Source organism: Solea senegalensis, linkage group LG17, assembly GCF_019176455.1.
Source record: "Solea senegalensis isolate Sse05_10M linkage group LG17, IFAPA_SoseM_1, whole genome shotgun sequence".
Classification (NCBI taxonomy): Eukaryota; Metazoa; Chordata; class Actinopteri; order Pleuronectiformes; family Soleidae; genus Solea; species Solea senegalensis.
Window position 1 is genome coordinate 8,993,787 of NC_058037.1, and position 16,332 is coordinate 9,010,118.

Below are 16,332 nucleotides of genomic sequence, written 5' to 3' on the forward strand. Positions count from 1 at the left end.
CTTTACAGTTTTTAAGGCATTTTTGAGGGTTAAGATTATTAAGGTTTTATTGTTAGAGTTAGATTTGGGTTTAAATTTGAGTTAAAGGAATACTTCACCAATTTGCCTTTAGCTTTGTGTTAATAGAATAGGGGTAGTGTTTTTGAAAAATTGTGCTTCTCAGCCTCACTTTCCCCTGAGTCGAGAAATAGCTTCATTCTTTTTTGTTACGTGCTCACCAGTGACACTTGGTCTGAGCCTTTGTCCGAGGCTTAAAAACTGCAACACAAAGAAACATGTAATGCTACGCAGAGTGCCTTTTTCAAAGACATGTTTCTCAATAAACATATTTGAAACAAAACTGCAACGCTAATTCTGCACTTTTTAGACCCACTCGTAGGGGGACCTCATTCCCAGAATGTAAACAGTGTCCGCCATCTTTGCTAACAGTTACGCTAACAGGACCAAGTGTCACTGGTGGGCACGTAACAAAGAAAAGAATGAAAAGATTTCTCAACTCAGAGGAAACTGAGGTTGGGAAGCACAGTTTTTCAAAAATACTACCCCTCTTCTACTAATACAAAGCTAAATGCTAAATTACTCAGTTGGACTGCATTTTCAAACCAAGAGATTTAGCTGGGCCAGACATTTTGGTTTTTGGCAGCAGGTCACACATTTAAAACGCACATCAAAAAGTGCATTTAAAAAAAGTGCCCATGATTAGCTGTAACTATTCTACATTAAAAATAAACATGTGTGTCATCTCGGGTGCAACTCAAAAGTGCATAAAATCAAAAAGGTACACGATATAAGCGTTTGTTTCTCTTTAAAATAATATGAACATACAAACATCTCAAAGTGCCTTTAACAGAATACAGAAGAAATTACGCTGCTATCAAACCTATCAGGCTACTATAGAAATGGATGTTGGAATCTTTGAGGGACAGTGAAAAGTGTTTCTCGAGTTATGTCTGGTGGAACCACAGGCTGGGCCACGGGCCGCCATTTGAATAGACTGGGTCTAGGGAATGCATTACGTCTATGTGTGACTTCACTGAGAATGCTGTGCACGTGCGCGTGCGTGTTTGTGCGTCTGTTGTTGCAGGACTTTCTCAAAGCATTGTGTTTGGCAGGTATGAATGAGCCGCTCTTGTTTTTAGCTCTATCTCATAGTCTTCAGTGTAGTGAGGCAGGAATACCTGAGGCTCACACTAATGGCCATCTTTTGTATCTGTCATAACTCCTCTGTGTTTGTATGCCTTCGTAAAGAAAATGTAAATGGTGAATTACAACGGGGGAAAAAAAAGAAAGAAAATGCTGCGTCATCTCTCTACCCCTGTGCTTGATCATTTGTATGTTGTAGGTATATACATTTAAAGTGTGTATATGTGCGTATAAGTCGTTCCTGTTCAGTCACAGACACACGTGTTTGTGCAGCTATTTGTGTTAGGACACTGCGTTGACTTCCTCTCATTTGGACAGCCAAACCATACCCTTGCACAAAACCTGCCTTTAATCGGGGTTTGATTTTTGAGGACTGCTGCTCCTGGAAAAATATACTAGAAAGGGTCCTAAAAGGCAACAAAGCTGACAACACACAGACACACACTTCCTTCCTCACTCAATCACTCACTGCAGCATATCCCACAGTCTCACCAGGAAACACATTAATGATGCTGTAGAAAAATCATTATTAGTTTTGTTTTAAGCTCACCCACTGAAAAGTGCCATTAAAACTCTGGATTCAAAAGAAAAACAAACAAGACCACTTTTAATATTAACAATTAGTTATATTACACACATGTTATGATTTCACCAACATACTCAGAGAGCCTGTGAGCTTGTAATGTTGGAGACGGCTTCAATTTTTTTCGAAAGTGTCTTATTCGAAACATTTAATTGTTGCCTAAGGTTAATATCTCTTTGTATTATTAATGAAACGTTGTCTTAGTGCTGTTTTGTGCTGTTTAGTTTTCAGTTTTTTGGCAAAACTGTGCTTAATTTATGAAGATGTTTCTCCAACCATACTGCAGTAAAAAAAAAAAACTGTGAGAAGCCTTTTATTCTTCTATTTTTTTTCCTCCTCATTTCCCTCGATATTGTGGTAATTTGAAAATCTTATCTTAATTAGCATATTATGTAAGATGATTGTATTGATGTTCTTTGTTTTTTTCAGTGGAGACCCAGAGACCCCAACAAATTACTCACAACCGCTCCGGGTCCTGGAAGCCATGGTAACCGCTGTGCACAACAATGTCCAGAGTGGGTAGGTTGTCTGAGTTTACTTGCACACTATGACTATGAACACACACATTGTACTTGTATAAGCTTTCTCTTAGTGACATTTATTGCTTTCCCTAAACTTAATTGTCCTCTTAAAGCAGATTTCAGATAATGTGATCCTGAGCACATGTACATTATCGTCATTGTGTTTTTAAGTCTTACATTGAATTACCCGAGCCATTCTCATTACCCTGTCCCTTATTTTTGCATGTATTCAGAGTCTGAAATTTCATACCGATGAGTATCAAATGCCAAGAAGATGTCTATCGGGTTAGTTGAATGAATACCAATAAATCAGCGTAATCACCTGCCTATCTGTTTCTGGCTGTTGGCTTTTTATTACTTTTTTTAATGACCAAGTAAATCAAAGTACAACAATGCATATAGAACAAAATGGCTGCTGTTCTTGGGCCTGGTGTTAGTCCATTTAAGTTTCTTTCCTTGATGTGTGGATGAGGTCTGCAACTTTTTTTTATTGTCCCTCACAGTTTCCTAAAGCTTAACTTGACATCCTCATATCCTTTATCTCGTACAACTAACAGCTGAGCTGCACAGGTATTTACTTTAATATCACCAGACACTTAAGTCACATTTGAGAAGCTGGGCTTTTCTTTGCTTGAATATTAAATCGTTTGAGTTCTATTCTGAACTGTTCTGGTTGCACAAGGACGTGTGGAGAAAAAAAACATGTCATCTTCTTCTAGTTCTGATAATAAATGGCATTTCTAATGTAAGTGCTCTTATATCTATTGAGATAAATATCTGCACGTCAATGCAGTTTTTTATCACTGCCACAGATGAGCCATGAAACAGGCTACAACTGGATTTGTTGACTATCTCCGTCTACTTATTTATCCCTCACCTCGTCTGTCTGTCTCCTGCCCTTCTAACCTTCCGCTCTCAGTGACAGCGCCGTGACCTCAGATGACCTCCTGGCTTGGCTCCGTCCCTTCTGTGGAGACTCCTCGCTGCCAGTGCGGCCTCGGATCAACGTGCTGCAGATCCTGGAGAGCAACTTCAGCCTCCGAGACAGTGATGTTCGTCTGTTGTTGCTCTACAGAACTCAGGCTGTTTTCAAAGACAGAGAGGTAATGTGCACAGATGCTCTCACACATGCACGCGGGCCATGCACACTCAAGCAGCGATGAATCATCAGGGTTCCCACTTGAGAAACAACTTAAATCCCAAAGTACTCCTGGCACTCGATCTGAAGGAGGCTTCTTTTGGTTTTTCATTTCGTTTCTCCAATGTCATCACTTCAGATATTGTGCTATACATTTTAAAAAGGTACTGGCAATCCAGTGTTTCCTACAGAGCTTACCGACTCACGTTGTTGATTGTGATTGGCTGGTGAACATGCATGCAACATGCTCTTAAGAGGTGTTTTGACTCATCCATGGGTTTTGAGCGTCCACCATCATCATCATCATCGTCACATCTACCATGCCATGTCAAATAGAAGCATGTCCAGCACTCACATTGGAGAGGTTAGTGTGATATATGTGGTGAATAATTTAGTATCACGCACAACAGTATGCTACAAAACTGGAATAGTCCATAATATTCCCCACCTCAGCCCAAAACAAGGCACAATTTCAGCTTTGTCTCCACACTATTTACTGTTTACCAACACACCATAATAAGGCAGAGAGAGACAACACCATTATAATGTTTTGTTGAAATTATTTTTTTGGGGGATTTAAATTGCATTACTTTACATTACCTTCAATGATATTCATTTAAAAATAAACAACAGTAGCAAAGATTCAGTACTTAAGGAGGTTGTTCATAATTCTTAAAGGTATTCCTCACTAATGGAGATGAATGTGTCTGCTTGTTGTTTTGTTAATGTAAAACCAGCACATATCATATGCACAAGTGTAAACATTCATTAGCCGTTGTCCTCTTGTACAAACGTGGCGTATACTGCATCTGCAGTACACGAGTGTTTGTATTTGTGCCTCCTCCTGTTCCCTCCCTGGTGTAACCTACCATTGAGTGGCTAGTCAGTAGGTTTCCTGAGTGACTAATTAATGGCCCAAACCGGTTAATTAATGCGTAAATGTATGTGCACAGCCGTAGGCCATTGTCAGCACAGGTAGACAGGTGTGTGGGCCCGGACTCTTAACTAATTGGGTGCACTCTCGACATTTGGCAGGCTCTGATGAAGCATACACACGCACACAGGCTCTCTCTCTCACACACACACACACACACACACACACAGGCAGGCACGCGCATGAGCTCTTGAGGGAGTGTACACTCAAGGGATCAGTTAATTAATCTTGTAAAAGAAGACTTGGTGTAAGAGCGAGACTCATTTTAGATGAAGTGCCACTTTCTCTCGTGTCTCCCTAAGGCAACCAAAAGGACTTTGTGTGTGTGAAAGGGGTTTTTGTAGCCAAATGTCTCATTTATCTTTGATTAGTCTATTTTATTTTATTTCTTTTTACATTTTTATTCGAAAAAGATTTTTCATATACACATCTGTAGTGACACACACAGTTGAAGCTGTTCACATTTGCTCACTCAATTATTTATTACATTCTGCCTCCTAATTGGAGCAGCACTTCATTGTTTCCACTGGCTGTTGCCCCGGCTGAAAGCTATAGCACAGTAATCTCGTTGGCTAGGCTGGCATCACCTGTAATCAGAGCTGGCTCTGGTGGCAGCGTGTTGGTTCCCTGAGGCTGTGCCACAGACTTGGTAGTTGCCCCTCTCCAACCTCATCATGTCCTCTTACAGCCTAAAACAGTGTAGGAGTAGCGGGGAGTGGAGGGGTGACAAAGAGGGAAAGAAAAGAAGCTGGTTTTGTGTCCCCCTCTGTCCCACTGGTCCCTAAACTAATCAGAACAGCTCTGTGACTGTGTCCCACGGAGAGACACACACACACACTCACACATTATTCGTGCAAAAAAACTCTGTGTCCATCTACACACCACACATACTCATACACACTGTGTACATTTATTAGCAGTTTGAGCATGGCAACATAGTTGATTTAAGTGAATCACCTATTTATTGTTAAGGCAACTCGGGTAATTTGAATTTGCAGTTTAATTGAATCAAGTTATTTTACACTCACTTGTTGTATTCATTTATTTTATTGTTTATAGTTTCTATAGTGCAATGCACCACCTGCTGTCATTTTCCTAACAACTGTGCTGTCGAGAGGTGGTTTGTGAGTGACACTGATAGCAGTCATGTGTTCAAGCTGGAAATGCTCTCATCGCTGCTTTTTTGTGCATTTCCTGTTCTGACAAAGGTGTCTGATTAGTGCCGTTGTTAGCGACCGAAATTGCTGCACGCAACGACACGTCTACCCTCGCACACGCACGCCCCGGGTACGAACAGCTGTGCACAAGTTCCTGCGCATTGAGATGCATACACAGACTCACACATAAGCATAAATCCTTTTTTTTTTATCATATATTATACCAGCTGTGTCTATGTTTTGATTCAGAAAAACAGAATTGCACAATCAGGCGCAGAAAGGAAATGTCACGGATTTCTGAAGTGACACCCTACCTTCTTTTTTCATCTGAGCATACCCCTGTCTCTGATGTGCAAACTGTTTACATCCACCTCTCCTCGCATTCTTTCCCAGCTCACATTCTTTCCCAGCTCACGTTCCTCACTATGAGCGGCACTGAAAGGCCATTGATGAATCAAAAGATGAAAGTAAACATACTTCACAGAGCACCGTTTTATTTTTTTTGTTTATTTATTTCAAAATGTAAAAAAAAACGGAAGGTAATACTTCAAAAAGTTTTCCAGAGTGTGATTTAACGAATGAGCCTCGCAGAAATTAGTTCATTGATCAACTGAGAGAGGACGAGACAGGATGAAACTACAGGCTTTTTAGTTAATCATGTAATTATTCAGTATCAAAAATGCTTTCACCGGTACCTTATAATATGCTACAAAATGTCGCTGATAAATCACAGACATTAAACCAAACTGGCATTATATTCTATAATAATTTTTGATTAATGTGGAAATGAAAGCAATTGGATGGGCTTTCTGAAAATGCACTTTCTGAATCAGCTAAGGTGTGTGAGGGAAATAAACTGAAATCGGTTACAAATGATAAAGCCCGGCTGGTGTGCTGAGTCACTGTGTCGTTACTGCTACAGATTAATTTATCTGTCAGTGTGACTTGACCCTGACTTCTGCAGTGGAGATAGCACAGAATTTGTGAAATTCTAGCCTAATACCATCGGATTGGGTTGTTGGTGATCCCCCAACACATCTCTACTTTAGTAGGTAGAAAACACTGCTCCGAAGATTTCAAATTGATTTAAAAATTTTATTGCTCAGTTTTAAGGCCATCGATGGCCTCACTGCTGCTGAAAACCTCTGATTTATTGACCTGGTATGTGCCCTCTCAACCACTGAAATCTGAGTCCTGCTGGATACCTTTATGTCACAATTGCCACTAGGGTGACTGGGTTTGGAATAGAATTTTATTACAGTATTTTGATACTATTAATATTACCTATTTTCTTTCTCTGTTTGACTTTGCTTCCTTTTAAGGCATCACATGGGGCTACACGGCAGTGTAGTGGTTAGCACTGTTGCCTTGCTCGCCTGCAGTAAAAAGACTCAGGTTTGCAATTTGGTCTGAACGAGGATCTTTATGTGTGTGTGTGCGCGCTGGTTTTCTCCCACAGTCCAACACGAACAAACCTCTGCGTGCCATTTATGTATAGATGTGACAGTATCATCGTGCCACTAGTTTTTCTCATCAATACCAGTATATTAAAACACCCCTACTTCTCTTGGTACTGATCAAATAAAATAATCTCAGGCTTTTACACCTGACTGACAAAACATTTGAGAAGACTGAGACTGTCGTCATGTCTGTAGCCTGAATGTATAATTAATTTAGTTTAACTGACCTTAGCACAAAGACTGCAAACAGTAGAAAACAGTTAGTCTGATTTAGTCCTTTCTAATGACATAATCCATGACATTTGTTTCCCCTGTTTTCTTTGTTAATTTCCTTCTCTTTACTCTACCTGACTTTTTTTCCTCATTCTTTTAAGCTAAGCCAACTACAGTAGCGTTAAATCACCGTGCAAACATAGGAGTTAGAGATGCGTAGGCTGCAGTACCCACAGGTCATAGAAATCAGTATTTCAGATTAAAAGCAGAGGAGTTGCAGTGGGTTAGATAATGCATAATTAATGAAGAAAATATTAATCTGTACTTGCATATTCCACTGGTAGACACTTTGGGAAATATCAATCATTCCCGATCCCTAAACTGAAGAATATAATTATTCAGGGTGGGTAGATAATTATTATATGCAAGCAATTTAATGTGACAATAGAGCTAAACTGCACATCACTAATAAGAGTAGCATCAGTCCTCTTATTTAACTCAACAAGAAAGCATATCTATGTCCTAAAAAGGCAAACTATTCCTTTAAGTAGGATTGAATTAAGTTAACAGTTTATCTTGCAGCTACTGTTACAGCTTTGGCCGATCAATGGCAGCTCATGCAGTAAATTGTGTATTTAAATAATACACAAAATCTGCATTTGTTATCTGTTCTCTGTTGCCGCTTTTGTCTAATTAGCTGCCAGCATGCTGTCTGATCTCAGACCACAAGGCTCGCAGCCTAAAATAAAGTCATACCACCTTAAAAAAAAAAAAGAAGAACATAATTATGAAGCATCCCTACCATGCTCACATCGCACAGGCCAGCAACAGAAGTAATTCCAATCCGGATTTAAATTCAGCGCACACTATCTGTGATTATCACAACTGATTTAGCTCGAATATTATTGGCACTGGTGCGTCACCTTTGTTTTCCTCTCCCCAGATAACCAGGCTGTGTGTATTTCAGGCTGCGCTGTGCATTTCTACAGATCCGAATCATCCACTGCGTAAACGTCCGTCCGCGCCTCATTGCCTCTTCGTGCGCTCTGCTTTGACGACATGGGAAGTAATCCTAAGGTGCGGGTCAGGCTTCGGCAGAGGTTCGTTAGGTCCGCTTGTCTGCACGACATGGATTTCGCCTCGAGTCTGTTGCCGCAAGGGTCCGAGCGGGCAGCCTGCAGATGAACATATGCACATTATACAACTTTGGTCAGTGAATAAACGACATACAAATGACGGTGAACACCTCACAAGTTATGGCTGCTAGTGGATTGGAACACTACGCCAGTGTTCCAGTGACGTGGAGCCTTATATGAACAGAACATGCCCCGCGGAAATGCGTAGCATCCTTCCTCTTCCTCTTCCTCGCCCCCCTACATACCCGTATCTGCATGTTTCTGTGTACACCGCCTCATTCCTGTGTCACACGGCCGGGGCAGACAAACACCAGCTTTGCCGGCCTGTGATAGAAGAAGATGAATACCATTATGATGGATGCTGTTCGGCTCAGTGGTGTCCAGACAGGGTCAGGCCGGGTCATGTCAATGGAAAGGCCACTGGATGATTCACAGTCACCGCATTGCGCACACACACACACACACACACATACAGCGGTGGTTTGGAGAGAAAGACTGACAACAGCAAATCAGGAGAGAGATCCTGATGGATCACAGACATAAAGGATGATCGTACTGCATCCCAACACACAAAGGACACCCTAAAAATTGAGGTATTAATGAGCCCAATTGAAATGCTGACATTTGGGTATGATGGTGGTGGGGGGGGCGAGGACGGGGTCGTTGTATGATCGTTTTTACCAGAGTGGAGGAAGAGAGGGTGTGAGAGGTGTACCCAGAGATAGATTTTGTGACTTCACTTTGGATGATTAGTCATAACAGTAGGGCGTCTAAATGTCACCACTGTCACAAGTGGATGGTCTGATTTGTCACTTTGCATGGCTGCGTATGTGTATTGTGAGTTTGGCCTTTTGTGTCACTAATGGCAATACTCTTATGTTTTGTTTTTTTTTGTTCACGGCATTTCACAAACACAAAGGGGACAGCTGGAGGCGAATACGTGCGTATGTGTGGACATACATGCAAGCAATGCAATGCCCTCTCTGCTGGAGCCTTGTTTTATAGCGGGAAAGATAATAATTACCGCACCGGATGGCATGGCAGCGATAGTTTAAATGCCTGGTCAGTACATCAGTGTTCGCACATGTTGCAGAGCACAGGGGAAGGTTGCAGGGACAATCACGAGGCGTCGTCCGAACTCATCAGGAGCGATCGCTGATTCATGCTACAAGCCCTTCCACGCCCCCCCACCCACCCCCCCGTCAATGTCACGGATCATTTGCTGCGGTGTTGTTAGTTTTTGGTGCTGTGCTGTTTGGCCTTGCAGCGTGCCATCTATCTAATATGGATGAAGTGAGCTGAGCCAGGCAGAGCAGACCGTGCACGCTGTGTGCTACAGTTGTTCTCTGTGAGCTCTCGGCCTTTTGCTTACACGGCCTACAGAACCCACACGTTAACCCCAACCCGACCCCTTTTTTCCCTACTTTTCCTGAGGCATGATTTCAAGGTGTATTAGTTCAGCTGTCTTGAATTTCAAGGCATAGATTTTCATTTAACTTCTGGACAAAATAGCCAATTTTTTTTCCCCAAAGGGTGCTGCCCTTTTTTTTTTTCCTGATGATTGGTGATTCTTGTTTCTGGTCACATCTTCACGTAGAATACACAACTCTGTGACTTTCTTACCTACCTCCGTATAGTGGTATATTTTCAATTCTACTTTTATTCATTTTTATTCTTGCTGTTTTTGTACACCCACCTATATTTGAAACTCTTGAAATGTTGCCAACGTGATACACAAACCTATCCTCTCTCTTTACTTCCTAGTTAATCACTCCTCCTTTGTTTCTCCACCAGTCATTTTTAGACGGTGTAAAAAGGGCTGAACAAACACACACACACAGACGGATATTGTGAGGTATTATATAGGTTTCTGTACATTCATACCTTTGTGCATATCCCCCTCCATGGAGCCATTGATCCAACTGGTTGTAGATGTATATATACAAAGGCTGTATGCAAACCCATAGTGCCATGATGAGCCGCAGCCCTGACACATATCCCAGACACGCAGCAGAGGAAAACAAAAAAGAATTGCACAGATGGATGGTACACGGTTTTGTTGTTATGGCAATATTTGTTTGATACGACAGAAATATAAACAGAAACACAAGTGGGAGTGTTGTTCCTTGACAGAACAATGTGTTGTCATTAGACCCCTGTGGTGCTCCTATTGCACACACACATTGAGTATTTCCATATGGGAAAGTTGAGAAGGAGTTTAAACCTCCAAGAGAACTTGAGCAGTCATTGTGCCGGGGGATAAGAAAGAGAGGACAGAGCTTTTCAGAGGTGAGGGTCGGGTGGAGGGAGGAAGCTGTAACAGAGATGTAGAGAAAGACTTGTCTGATTAAAGTGAGTGAGTCTGGACTAGAGGAAGAGAGAGCTCTACAAAACCAGAGAGAGATCAAGGTCTCTTTCCAAGTCGCTGAATAATAAATGTGATGAGGTTCAGGAATCTTACGGCCACGCTGTAATGCTACTGGTCAGGGGTCACCGTCATGATCGACAAGCCCCAGCAATTTTTCCCCTCCTGTTCTGTCAGCTTTATTCACACCCACTTGGTTCCTCGTGAAAGACCAATTCATTTTGAACATGGAGGAGAGAAAAACACAATGCATTACCGATGCTGTTATAAGTACGCTTTAGACACATTCGATGTTTTGTACATCATCTCCCAGTATCTGTTGTACTGCATGTGCCGACTGCAGCACAACACTTTACGGTCTACGTGGTGGCTTGGTCTTTGTTTTGGTCAAAAGGAACGGCAAAGAAGATGATGAGGTTCATCGGTCCCCCACACATACACAACTTGGAGCTCAAACAATGAAGGACGTACAAAATGAGAGCATGCTTCTCGGAAAGCGGTATGTGCTGCCGGAACGGAATGCAAGGTCAAGTATGCATGTGTGGAACGCTAGAATGACGAAGACCTCGTTTCTCTGAATAGAACCATGGCCATGCACACACATGGTGTACACAAATGTGTAGCGTCTCTCCGTGGACACTGAACACAGAAATTGTGACCTAGCCCAAAGGCCATCATTGTGTTAGGATCTGAAAACAGGCCCCACTAGTCACTGACCGCTTGAATTGAATTGCTAGATAGACACACTACGGGCCGTACTGTGGGAACACTGTATTTTACATAGGTTGCTGTAAGTAACATGCAGGATTTTAACATAAAGAAAAAAAAAATCCATCAAAATCCAGTTTGGTAGCCTGGCTTCTGTACTTAATTTAATCAGAATTTCAAATAGCGTTCCCACAGTATGGGGACCAGTGGGCATGAGGTAAAATATAATAGTGCAATGAAATAAGAAGAATGGGAGACAGACACAATGATGACAGTTGAGATGATGGGAGTGGGCAGCTCAGAGAAGAAAGTGCAGGACGAAAGACGGAGTTCTTTGCTTGACTTAAAGTCTTGTCTTTAACGGAGATTATTCAGCTTGATCAGCAGTGCACGCGTGCAGCCAAGCTTGACATCCTCTCACGCCTAGATCTGAAATCGTGTTAAAACTGAGTCTAATTTAAATGATACATCGAGAACATCTAACCCGTTCTCGCCTTGGAGTTGGTTAACATAATCACTTCCCTTGCACCGCCCCCCATCTGCGTTAATGTGAATGCATGGTTGGAGGTAATTTGTTTACATTATACCGCGCCGTGAAGGTGGCTCGTGTGCATGCGTTTGATTAAAACACACGGCATCATGTAAAGCCGGTGTGTGTCAAGTTGGTTTCCAGCTACATGTATTTGCCTTCCTCCTTCTCTTGATCTGCCATTTTCTTTCTTGTCACTTTGTTTTGTCTCTCAAACCTTTCTACGTCTCCTGAGGAGTGCACCATTGTGTATATGCAGGTTTCACGTTACACAGTGTCGAGAGAAGGGAACAGCATAACATATTCAGGTCGAGATAAGGAAGCTGTATTTGTCATTGCACCTATATCGTCATGTCATACTTTGTATGCATTGAACCTGTGAGTGAGTGAGTGTGTGTGTGTTTGTGTGTTTGTGTTCCATAGGCGTGTGTCCGTGTTATCTTTGTGCTTATGTTTCCCCTGCATGTTTTATGTGTTTCACTTTCAAGTCGTAATAAACTCCCTCACCCCCTACACACCCCGAGGCTTTGCCCTTTTGCTGTTTTCTTTCTCTCCGCACTCATTTTGTCTGAAACCTGCACTCTCTTATCATCCCCGCTCACTTCTCCAGCATCGCTCATTCTCTGCCTCGCTCCGCCCCGGCTCTCCCTCCCCCCCCCTTGTGAAGTGTGCGACCTCTGCAACTTTATTCCGCCCATCGCTGGGGACATTAGCCGGAGCGGGTCAATGAATATTGATGAGCTTATTCACAGCTCGCTCAGTAAAGGCCAGACACAGAGATCTCTGGATCCCACAGCTACATACTGGCATTCCCAGTCTGATACACTGCCATGCACACATCCTGTGCACTCCTCTCCTCTCCTCCTCTCCCTCTCCCTCCCTCCCTCACTCCCTCCCGCTCAGGTCAAGGACTGGGGTAATTGCTAAGTCACTGAGAAGATTATCAGGCGTCTCTGTTGATGGGGGCAAAAGTTCACTTGTGTTTTACCAGCAGCTCATACACATTCAGGAAGAAACGGCACATCTTTGCCTTCACTCAGAAAGGCTAATGAACACATTATCTTAATTGGTGCCATGCTCACCGTGCTGTTGATATCCCTAAATACTCCTGGGTTATTGTGATTGTTCAAATTGATTTTGAGCAAATAAATAAGTCTTCGTTAATCTATAATTAGTATAATTTTGACAGATTTGACCAATTTTTACGCAATTTCTTCCTAATAAGTCACTGTTATTTCTATAAATACATTTTTGTTTAGTTCGTTAAAACTTTGTGACTTTATTACTACAACTGATTTCTTTGATTTACCATAGATTGTTAATAATGATGTCATCAACATACATGTATATCGATGTCATTATGAAATATAAAAAATTAACTTTCTATTTTATTTATTGGTTTTATTGACGAAAATAAGATTCATGACACAAGTTAAAGTTAGGCTCTAAAGAAATGAAAGCAGTGTTGCATGACTTCACTGTCACCAGCAATGAGCTTCCAACTGCCTCCAACTTTTAATTTGATTTTCCACACTTACCTCAAAAGCCTTTCTTTTTGGAGCTTAACTGTAAACACAACAAAGCTAATAAAAGGCATTGTGCTTGTGTGTGTACTGCAGTTCCCCTTACCCACTGTAAAGATTATCCAAAGGCAAAGTGCAATATCTGCATATTACAGATATTATATGAGGCAATGATTTTGTTAAAGGGGGGTTTGCCTTAAAAGGAACAGAGTGAACTCTGTATGGCATCCATGCCAGTCTAAAAACTTTAAACCTCTTTTCTCTGCTTTACTGTCTCTCTAGGCTCTTCATATTTTTGGAAGACTTTATGCGTACATCATGAAACATTTACTGCTGATTGCCATTTTGGCTGGAGGAAGGAAGAGTGGATCAAATATCTGCGTTTGAAACTGGTCTGGACTAACTCCTGATGTTGGTGTTAGTTCAAATCAAGGATGGACAAAAGGATTTATCTTTTACAAGTGACAGTCACAACATTTTAACGTCAAGTCATTTGTAACAAGTCGTGACAGTCTTTAGTAAAACCTTGTAATTGTTAGAAAACAATTACCTGGTCAAGGAGCTGGATAATGGCCATTTTAATTCAGCAAACTGACAGCTTTGAATTATGTAGTTGACTCGGGAGCATTTTTTTGCATGGCATGATATTTAATAAAGGACCGCTATCTTCCATTTATGCGGCACGCTTGAAAGATAGGTGGAATTTGACGGCGCTCACCGTCATGATTGGCAGCGGTAATAAGATGTGACGAGTGAGTGGTGGATCGCTGTCGACACAGACTGATAGCAGCGCAGATCGTTAACCTCTCCACCACAGTGTCGTGCACAGGAGCGACGCTTTGTTCACCACATACTTTCAAGAGTCGGCCACAAGGTCAACTCTTGTCAGTGGCTGTGAAGGCATAGAGCGCCAAGGTCCATGTGTGTGGCCTCATTTATTAACAAAGGTGGGCCACACATTTTTTTCCCCCCAGTGGCAATACTATGTGAAATGAAAGGACAGGCTTCACTCTAAATTATGAAAACACAGAATTATGAGCTCAGTATGAGAACCATCCTTAACAAAATATACACATCTGAGATGATGTGTATCTGTTATAAATAATATATAGTAACATTTAGTGGTCAGTGGTACTGATACGTTGCACTTTCTCCTTCTACTTCAAAATAAAAGCATTGTCTCATGATGTAAGCACCCGTGTCAAATGCACCATAGTTTCATAACGCTTACTTTTATTGATTGTTGGCTTTTTTTTCTTTTCCCATTGAGGTTGTTGATGGTTTGTGGGCTGGATCTTACCCAGGGGCCCCGATGTTGCCATTTGTGGTTCATTCTGACCATTTTATTTATACCTGAAGGTAGATTTGGTTTACAGTGAAGTGAGTTGGCTTTCTCCACACACACACACACACACACACTTAGTGCACGATGATAAAGTGACAACAATAAAAAGTTAAGTAACAACAGTGCTTCATACTAAAAGACGGCGATCTCTCTCTCTCTCTCTGATGACTGCAGGAACAACGCTCTCCTTGTATTGCTTGGTTTCACTTGGTTTTGGTGTGTGTGTGTGTAAATTTGTATTTATACACTACCGTAAATGCTGACCTTGTCACAACCAATAGTCCTCATGGAGACCAAAATCTGGTCCAATTTCTGAGGAACTAGTTAAGTTAAGGGCTAAGATATGAATTGTGGTTAGGTTGGGGGAATGGGGTAAAAGAAATAAGGAAGTGTATTGAAATAAAAAAGAAAACAGGGGGTGTGTGTTTAATGGGAGACAAACACACAGTTAAAGTGATGAGAGTGGGCAGCTCAGCGAAGAGAGAGGGAGACTTAATATGGTCAAATCAGAGATAAACACACACTCGGTCCCTGTAATCTTTTCATGTCCTTAGTTCTTTGCTTCGGTTAAAGTCTTCTCTTTAACTGAGATGATTCAGCTTGAGCAGCAGTGCACGTGTGCAGCCAAGCTTAACATCTTCTCACACCTTGGTCTGAATTCATGTTGAAACTGAGCACATTTAAATCATACATTTAAAACATCTAATCTTTTCACGCTCAGGTTTAATAAAATCTTCTCTAGTTATGTGCTTTGAGTGTACACATACATTATTTTATGTCATCCTCTCCTTCACTGCCTTGCACCTCCCCCATCTGCCTTCATATGAATGCATGATTAGGTTGGAGGTTGGGGGTAAATTTGTTTACTTTAAAACATTATGTAAAGGGTAGCTTGCAGGCATGCACACGTGCCTGTGTGTGTTACCTCTTTTTCTTTTTTGGCATAAACACTGACCTTGACAGGACTGGTAGTGCTTATGGAGACAGAAACCTGGTCCTAATGAGGCAGGACCTCATTCCTATGTAAATGGTTAAGTTTAGGGCTAAGATTTTAATTGTGGTTAGGTTAAGGTTATGCTTAGATATTAACTGGATATGGCTAAGGTGAGGGATAACCCTTTGTTTAGGCTGTCTAAATAAAGTGTCCTAAGACGAATAGCTGTGTAAACCTGTGTGTGCACGTCCGTGTGTGTGTGTGTGTGTGTGTGCACCTTTTGATTCTGTAGAGAAAGGTAGTAATATAAGTGTCCTTTTCCATTACGTGGATATCACGTCCATTCCTGTGGGGCTTTGAGGCAATCCATACTGGAAGTCTGATTTGAACATTCCCATAGGCTTCATCTATATGTGCTTCCATCGCAAGTAATTTGGATCTAAAATAAAAGTCTTTTTAGTTTGCAGAAAATGAGCTATTTTGTAGATGTATAAAGTAAGGCCAAATATCTGTGTTAGTAATGGGAGTGGAGTGGCTCTGTGGAGGGCAATTCATGTCTGTCCATGCCTGCATCGTATCTCATTTAAATAAAATTATGAGCAGCAATGATGCATTAGCTGCTTTTATTGAAATATGTACTTTA

At 41.5% G+C, this 16,332-nt stretch overlaps 1 protein-coding gene across 1 annotated transcript in view; it reads left to right on the forward strand.

Annotated features, from left to right (window-relative positions):
- nbas (NBAS subunit of NRZ tethering complex) overlaps positions 1-16,332 on the forward strand; it is a 163,627-nt gene that overhangs the window by 123,414 nt on the left and 23,881 nt on the right. Inside the window, exons 48-49 of the mRNA XM_044048460.1 lie at positions 2,156-2,245; positions 3,167-3,350. Of these exons, the coding sequence (XP_043904395.1) occupies positions 2,156-2,245; positions 3,167-3,350 (274 nt within the window). The remainder of the gene's footprint in view (positions 1-2,155; positions 2,246-3,166; positions 3,351-16,332) is intronic.